At 48.6% G+C, this 8,414-nt stretch overlaps 1 protein-coding gene across 1 annotated transcript; it reads left to right on the forward strand.

Annotated features, from left to right (window-relative positions):
* Window positions 1-937: 937 nt before the first annotated feature.
* ZNF511 (zinc finger protein 511) lies at window positions 938-4,730 on the forward strand (the record flags this gene model as incomplete). Its single annotated transcript, XM_010281990.1, has 4 exons — window positions 938-1,139; window positions 1,987-2,111; window positions 3,011-3,196; window positions 4,661-4,730. Coding segments are annotated over 4 exons (583 nt in total), but the record flags the coding sequence as incomplete, so codon positions are not given.
* Window positions 4,731-8,414: the final 3,684 nt, after the last annotated feature.

Here is an 8,414-nt window from a genome sequence, read left to right on the forward strand (position 1 = left end):
CATCGTCAGCTGGATCAGGTTGCTCAGAGCCGCGTCCAACCTGACCTGGGATGTTCCTGGGCAACCTGGGCCAGTGTCTCACCACCCTCATTGGGAAAAATTTCTTCCTTACATCTAGTCTAAATCTGCCCTCTTTCAGTTTAAAACCATCACCCCTTTTCCTATTGCAACAGGCCCTGCTGCAAAGCCTGTTCCCATCTTTCCTGTCAGCCCCCCCTCAGCCCTGGCAGCTGCAGGAAGGTCTCCCCGGAGCCTTCGCTGCTCCAGGCTGAGCCCCCCCAGCTCTCCCAGCCTGTCCTCCCAGCAGAGCTTTTCCAGCCCTCGGAGCATTGCTGGGGCCTCCTCTGGCCCCGCTCCAATAGTTCCCCATAAGCAGAAGGCATCAATAATGCCAATTGTCATCAATAATGTCTGAAAATTGGGATTGTAGCTGAACAAGAGGATTTAAGTGTTGGGTTATTATGTACCCAGTGGGAGAGCTGTGTGGGACAGACAGTCCCAATGAGGAAGGCTAAGGTTGGTGGAGAATCTTCATCTTTCTTTAAAACCTGCTTTTGTATGCAAAATTGAAGAAGTTCCGTGAGGATTGTGTGAGGTTATCCAACAGATGCCTGTTAAACAGCGTTGGCACAAAGTTTTAATGCACAGCTTAAACTTAAAGGTTGAATGGCTTATTTCTCGCATTGCTGTTTGGTCTGTATTCTTAATTGGAGCACTGCTTCAGAGGACAATAATATATATATGACACTCAAGCCAGAACGGCAAATAAGAGTTTCCAACTGCCAGTACCATTGTAGTCTTCATTCCATTGCACCTTTAATTTAAATATTATTCGCAAAAAATGCCACAACTAAATAAAGTCATCTAGAGGGATATATGCAGCTTAAATTAAGGCTCTAATTTAATTTAAGTCCTCGATGTCCTAATTTCCCCGCAGGGTGTCTGAATTCAGTTGCCATATCTCTGGGTGCTGCCAGGTCTTTGATACACTGGAGGGCTATGAGCACCACTACAACACGCTGCACAGGAATGTCTGCTCCTTCTGCAAGCGTTGCTTTCCGTCAGGGCGTCTCTTGGATATTCACATCTTGGAGTGGCATGACTCCCTCTTCCAGATAATGGCCGAGAAGCAAAACATGGTGAGTCGGCATGCCCAGCCCTTCGCTTATGGCTGGTGTGCTGTTAAAGAATTTCACCAGACTGTGGGTATCTCTAGGTTTGCTTTATTAACAACTCAGAGTTGGGCCATCACCTCGGTGAGTGGCAAAAACTTACAATACAGACCTTCTACATATAGTCCTTCATGGTATTATGTAACACAAAAGATCTTGGTATTTTTCCACGAAGTCTCATTTCTTAGTATTTCATCAACTTTTGAAAGTCCATCAATTTTCCAGCTTCAGCTTATTCTTATCATTCTGTTTCAGTTCCTCTTCTGAAGTTGCTGTTCATTGATGCAGTCTCGGTCATCACGATCGCTTATCTTTCTTATCATTCTTCACCTCCAATTTTCTAAGAAAAACTCAGGATGTTTTATTAACATGTGCTTAACCTATGTCTAATGTTGAATATTTTACCCCTTCTAAATTGCTTACTCTATATTAATCACTTACCTCCTATCTTTGTTATGTCTTAAACTTAATACTTAAGACTGATTATCTATTGATTTAACTCGACTGGGTTTTAAACCAGCCATGGTACGGGCTATACAGGGGACAAGTGAGCGGTTTTGGCATGGACCTATCAGTATTGTCTTATAAACACCTGCATTCTATTAATTAAATCTACTGGACTGTATCTATTTATCAACTATTCTTTCTATTATTTTCAAAGTATAATGCAATATCCTGCTAATCATTTATTTCCCTTTACACTTGTGGACTGACATCCTTAGAGGCTGACCGGTCAGGAGGGCACCCATGTCCCCAGCTGACACTGCTTGCCTTTTCCATTTATGTCATCTTTGGTTTTTTCCCTGCCTTTCAGTACAAGTGTTTGGTAGAAGGCTGTGCGGAGAAGTTCAAGAGCAGCAAGGACAGAAAGGATCACTTGGTCACCATTCACCTTTATCCTGCTGACTTTCGGTTTGATAGACCAAAGAAAGTCAAAAGGTAACTGCAGAACCGCAATAGCACAACTGGTTTTCCCCTCTAGAGGTGATGTTATGCTTTTCTGCTGTCTCACTCCCTTTCTAGAGTAAGCAAGTTTATATCCTAAGAGGCTCAAAAATTACGTTTCTTGTTGCTTGTAAGAACAGGTAAACTTGCAAGTCTTTCTGTGGCAATATTTTACTTTACCTTAATGCTGAAGCACATCTTATTTTTCTTCCCGGGTGGCTCCAGGCTCTGCTCCTTTGTGCCATCTCAAGTCTAAACGCAAAGCCCAGCATCACTCTGTATCGCTTTGTGCATGTTTCCTGCTTTGCTCTCCAACCCTTTGCAATATGCCTGTCTCCCAAAAGCACAAGTAGAGCAGAGGGAGGCTTTGTGAGCTTGGCGAATGGCTTTCTCAGCTGGCTGTTCATTTCAAGCACTGCTTTCGCTGCAGAGATTAATACAATTGGTGGTGTTTAACACATTCCTCAGAGACGTGGGTGATGGGATGGAGATAAAATTCTTGCCTGGCAGGGTGGTGTGGCCCTGGGATGGGTGCCCGAAATCACAGGGGACTGGGTTGGTTGACGCTTTCAAAGCTTGCTTGGGTAGCCTGGTGTGAACCCTCTAGTCCAACCTTCTGAGCCAGTTGAATGAGTTACGTTTTATGGACTGAAGAAAAGAACTCGCGGACAAAGCTGTGTGCTATAATGCAGCAACCCTGAATGCTTTAGAAACTCATACTATCACACAGCTTTCCAGCAGCCTTTTGGCTGCACAGCCAAATCTCTGTGCCTCTGTGCAGTAACTCACCCAAATTGGACTTGGCCTGTTTCATCATTAAATACCTTTCATTCCCTTTGCTTTGCACGTATGTGGTGGCTGCTGAGAAACAGTGTAAAATTTTCTCTCTGCAGTGGCCCCAAGCATGTGAGCCCTCCCAAGAAGCAGGGCGCCAGCGTCCCGATGGATGTGAGCATGGAGACATCAGAGCAATTCCATGTGGACTCCATGGAAACAGGGCCCAGTGAGAACATGGAAATCCCTCAGCCTGCAGCCAGCCCTGGCCCCTCAGTGCCGGAGAAACGACTCTATAAGTCCAGGTCTGTACTATTGGATTGGCCTCCACAGGCAAAAATTTCTAGGGCTGGAACAATATCATTTTAATTGCACTTTGCAGTGCCTAGTGCAGCACAACTGTCTTTCTGTGTTGGAGATAAAAGAGGTAGGATTTCCCTATATGTTTTAAAAGAGGAAAGCATAAGGAGGGACAGAGTGTGTGTACACCATGAAAGCCATGTCAGTAAGTTTCTGTTAGTCTGCCTGCCTGTGATCCCAGGGTATTGCAGAATGGTGTGCGTTTGAAGACAAGAACTCTGTCCTGAGTATTTTAATACTCATACAAGTTTTGTTCGTGCTTTGTAACACTTTCCCATCCTAGCTGACTCGGGGCCGAGCTGGTGTGTTTCACTGTAGCTGTCTCTGCTCCCATGCAGACACAGGACAAGGCACAAATAAAGCAGGTGAACATCCTGCTCTGAGTCTTAGGTTTTGCAAGGCTGGAGCAGTATTGCTGTTTTTTCTGTTTGGGTTGGTTTGGTTTTTTATTTTTACATAAATTCTTTACAAAAAGTTGAAACTGAATTGCCTAATGCTGGCTTGACTTTTGAAATCCCCCTCACTGCGCTCTAAAACTTGTATGAGACACAAGGCAGCTATCAAAAGGTCACCACCCTCTTCCCAGCACCTGGATCGGTGTCATTTTATTAATCATTTTAATGGTCTCTCAGCATAAAGGTTAATATGGTTTTGCCTGAACTATTCCAGATAGCAAAGGGCTTCTTGCCTTTTGGGTTTGCTGCATCTGTGGCACGCTGGCAGTCTGGAAGCAGCACGATGAGCCCACAGCCGTGCTGGAGTGCTGGGCGGGGAAACCCACTGCTGTCCTCAGCTCACTCTCCCTTTCACTGGCATCAGCTCTGCCTCTAAAACGAGGTGAGCATTGCTGATTCAAGGAGTTGTGGCATCTGAAAGTGCTGGCAACCCACTACAGCCAGTTGGGTCTGCTTTTGTATGCCATGGTTTGCCTGACAAAATCCTGTTCCAAAATCCTGCTGCCACGGTGGCATTTTAAACTTCGCTTCTTTGTTCAGCATAACAGCTTATAAAACCAGAAAGAAATCTTGAATTCGATGCAATGCTGCAGGTCAAAAGGACAATTTGCTACTGAAAGGCCACGCTTTTACTCCCGCTTCTGCTTTCCTGCCCTTCACAATCATGTGCTTCCACAAAACACCTCTGCAACTGCCCAATGGCATGTTATATTTTGTAACACCTTGAGAGGAGAGGCCTCCAGAACGTAGATTAAATGTGCAGAATAAATGGGAAAGCAGACCAGTATTTCACCCAACTTTTATTTACGCTTTGGTGATTTAGATGTTCTGCTCCTCCAATACCTTGCTCTTCCCTCTCGGGGATGTTGAAATGCTACACCAGGTGTAAAGCGTCCCGGTGGTCCTGCGAGTGGTGGGCTGTTAACGTGTGTTAAAGCTTATCTCCCTTTCCAGGATCCCGTCCACAATTTGCTTTGGACAAGGTGCCACCCGAGGATTTAAAGGACCAAGGAAGAAAGTCTGAAGGTTGGTGCACCAGATCTGTGTGAGATAAGGCAGTGCCAGTCGCTGCCACCCGCAAACGTTAGTGATGGTGGGCGTTAGCGTTGGCTCATGGCTGAGCAGGGATATCTGCAGTGGCTTGCGAGGGTCCCACTCCGTACGGGGGAAGCAGAAGGGTGAAAACAGGGATTGTGCGGCAGCAGTTTGTTACACATCAATACCTTGAGAGGTGCTTTGCAAAGTCCCTTGTTTATCCTTCCTGAGACGCAACATTCTCTTCTCTGATCCCCTCTGAAATCAAGCTACAAATAAATTCATCTGCCTCTGTGCTGCGAGTCTTTGTGTCTTATCACATGGCAAATGCTGTTCTGAAACTCCAGGCAGCTGCAGAGATCATGCAGGCTTTGTGAAAAGCTTGCAAGGAATTGCTGCCAGAAATGCAGCAGGGATAACACTGAGCAAAATACACTGTGTTTCCTCTTCCCACAGGAAGCCCTGTGTCCGCCCAGCCTCCTCGTCGGGCCTGGGGGCTGGGTGTCATGCTTCCCTGCTTGCACAGGGGAGAATCAAAATAAAATCCACAAATCCACAGGAAAAGCGATGTAGAACGTGGTGATTAATATAATTCTTTCCATTTAATTCTTTCATTTTCTCACAGCGTTTTTAAAACCTCACAGTGAGGACAGCCCTTGGGACAGCACACAGATGCAGGGCGAGTTGAACTCTGTCAGCTGCTCGCAGAGAGTCTGGGACTGTGACGTGGAGGTGGGAGGAAATCAGCTGCTGGAGCTGAGACTACGCAAGATTATTTTTTTGATTTCTTGCCTTTTTGGGGAAAAATAGATTCAAGAAATTCCAAGACAAAATCTGCTGACTGTACAGAAGCTGAAACCACTGACAAAAAAAGAAAACAGAAAAAAAAGTGTTGGTCCCCAGTTCTGACCTTCTCCATCTCCCTGGAGCCTGCTCTGCTCCCCGTGCTTGTGCCAAAACCCACACAAAAGGTTTGCCTGGGCCAGGGAAAGGGTTCTGGTGCCTTGCAGCTCATTTGCATAGGGAGTTAAAGTAATATGACTTCCAGCTAGGTGAATAAATAAAAGGAATTTTTACAACATTGCTTCATAGAGAATTTAAATGCTGTTTTGAAGCCCAGACAGAGTCAGATTTGCAGAATGAACCTCCCTTTGCTCCACATACCCCCAAAACCAGATTGAGATGGAGGTTATTCTTCCCCTCTGTCTTTCCCTTCCTTTTCGGTCTTGTCCTCCCAGGAGAAAAGACTGATTGGAAAAGCAGAGCCAGGCTCAGCGTGCTGCCGCCAGATCTTGGGGTCCGGTTGAAACGTGACAATTTGCCCATAAAGGGGAAAAAAAAAAACCCAGGTTGCCAGAACGGTGTTTATCCAAGAAGCTTAAGATCTGAAATTGCTTCCCCCCTCCCCCCGCCTTTCCACTCTCCAGGAGGAACAAAGGATAAAAAGGTTTTGAAAAATCCTTGCAAATGGGAGCAGGGACCGATGCTTACAGGGATGTAGGAGATTCCTCTGCGAGCTGTAAAACGCTTCGCTCTGTTTTAAAGTCGGCCGGCCTGTCCGGCTGTAACCTGTGCTCCTCAGTCTCTGGAGAGACCTGTCTCCATCAGGAAATCCCGGATGATGGAGGAAGTGAAGGGTGGAGGGAGAACAGAGGGAGCTTCAGCTGGGGAAGGGGGAGAAGGGAGACACCACCGGAGTCCGGAGCCGCGCCAGTGCACACACCATTTGCACCCACGCACACCCGGCACCCACACAGCCCTGGCCACCCGCCATCAGTCCTCATGCGCACACCCCTCTGCCCACGGGCCACCCTGCTGACCCCCATGCAGGCATCCATGTGCACAGCCCACGCACACGCCTCCCACGCATGCCTCCACACCTCTGCCCGTGTGTGTGCACCCCACGCACGCCTCCACCCCGCTCTGTGCTGAGCCGTCGCCCCAGCAGGCAGCCGCTCCCTGCAGACAGGCTATGGTTCAGACCAGAGGACAGCAGCCTCTGTCACCGCCTTCATGGCCACCGCCCTGGTGCCCCAGCCCCCTATCTGCCCTGGGATGGCTATCAGCATGGGCCAGCGACGACAAAAATCACTTTCCAACACTGGAAGCCCCTAACGAGTCTTTTTTTCCCCCCAATGGAATAACTGGAAGTTTGAAGCAGGCGCCTCATCACTGGGGACGCCTGCAGGCTTTGGCATGTGGTGGTACAAAAACACTGCAGAAGTAGCCCAATCCGTTCTCCCTTACATGTTTAGTTCCTAAGTTTCCACTTGGAAATTCCTTCCTTCCTTTTTCCCAGACTCCAGGTCTCCGAGTGTCTGCCCTCGCAATTAAAAAATAAATAAAAATTGCAATTACAGCCTCCGGGCTCATGACTTGCCCTCTTCTGGGTTACCAACTTTTTTTTTACCAACAGAGTCCATGGGCAAGTCTTTCCCAGCTGGCCCGTGGCTTTCAAAAATCCTTATTTCAAGCCAAAACTTGGAATTTCCCCTTTTTTTTTCCTTGTGGGATTCGTCATAAGCAAAATATTCCATCCCCGTGCTTGTTTGCGCAGGCAGGAGCAGGTGGAGTTGCCCAGCAGCGGCCGTCAGAAGGGCACGTGCTGGTCGGACATACACCTATGTGCGCACCAGCAAACCGCCTGGAAGCAAATGCAAGCGCAGAGCGGGACTCGGCCAGCACACCTGCGCACACCGGCATGACCCACGCGCGTGTGCAAGTGTGCACAGCGGGTGCACGCACCCAGTGTGCGCAGGCGCTTGCAGGCAAGCACATGCTTGGCCCAAGATGGAAATGAGCAGGATACATGCGTACGGTGTGTACCTGCACACGGGCATGTGCAAACGTGGGACACCCAGCATGAGCACTGCAAACACACAGAAAAGCGCCGTGCACACCTGCACACGTGTGTGCGAAGCACAGAGCCCACAGGCAGGTGCATGCACAGCAAATGTGCACAGTGTGTGTGTGCACATACAGACGTGCCGGTGCGTGCATGCAGGCTGGGCACAAGTGCAGCGTGCACACAACATGCAGGTGTGTGCAACAAAGCGTGCACGTGCAGGAACAGACAAGGAGGCAGATAGATTGCACGCACACGCAGAGCGCACAAGCCTGATCACCCCCTTCGAGCGCAGAGCACCCCAGGGCTCACAGCGATGAAGTGGGCAAGCCAGGCTGGCCCTCAGTTTATTTTACCGAAGCATGAACGCTAATGCCAAAGTCTCCGGTAAGTCTCCCCTCTCTCCCCACATTACAGTGTATAATGTGAACTGATACCTGTATTAACAAAGCTAATACGTGTTCAGAGTATAAAATTGATACAGCTAGGAAAGGGAACCTTCACAACACAGCGTTTTCGCAGCCCCATGTGAAAACGGGGTCCCCTCGGCGAAAAGGGGTGTAACATCACGGCAGGCCTGGGGGGCAGGCAGAGGTTTTGGACTCACGTGCACCTCCAAAGCTTAGCTCCGAGGGAAAGAAATGCGCTGGCAAACGGTTTGGGGACCGAAGGCCCTAAAATCACCCGTTTTCCTTCTACAGTAGGAGAGATGAAGGCGCCGATGCGATGGCGATGGGTCCCATCACACCGGACATGGCGGAGAAGCAAGGGGGAGGGTTGCCACTGACCTGGGGGAGCACTCAGCGCCGCGGCGGGAGCACGTCGTCG

This window comes from Phaethon lepturus, unplaced genomic scaffold (genome assembly GCF_000687285.1).
Source record: "Phaethon lepturus isolate BGI_N335 unplaced genomic scaffold, ASM68728v1 scaffold23352, whole genome shotgun sequence".
In the NCBI taxonomy this organism is placed as follows: Eukaryota; Metazoa; Chordata; class Aves; order Phaethontiformes; family Phaethontidae; genus Phaethon; species Phaethon lepturus.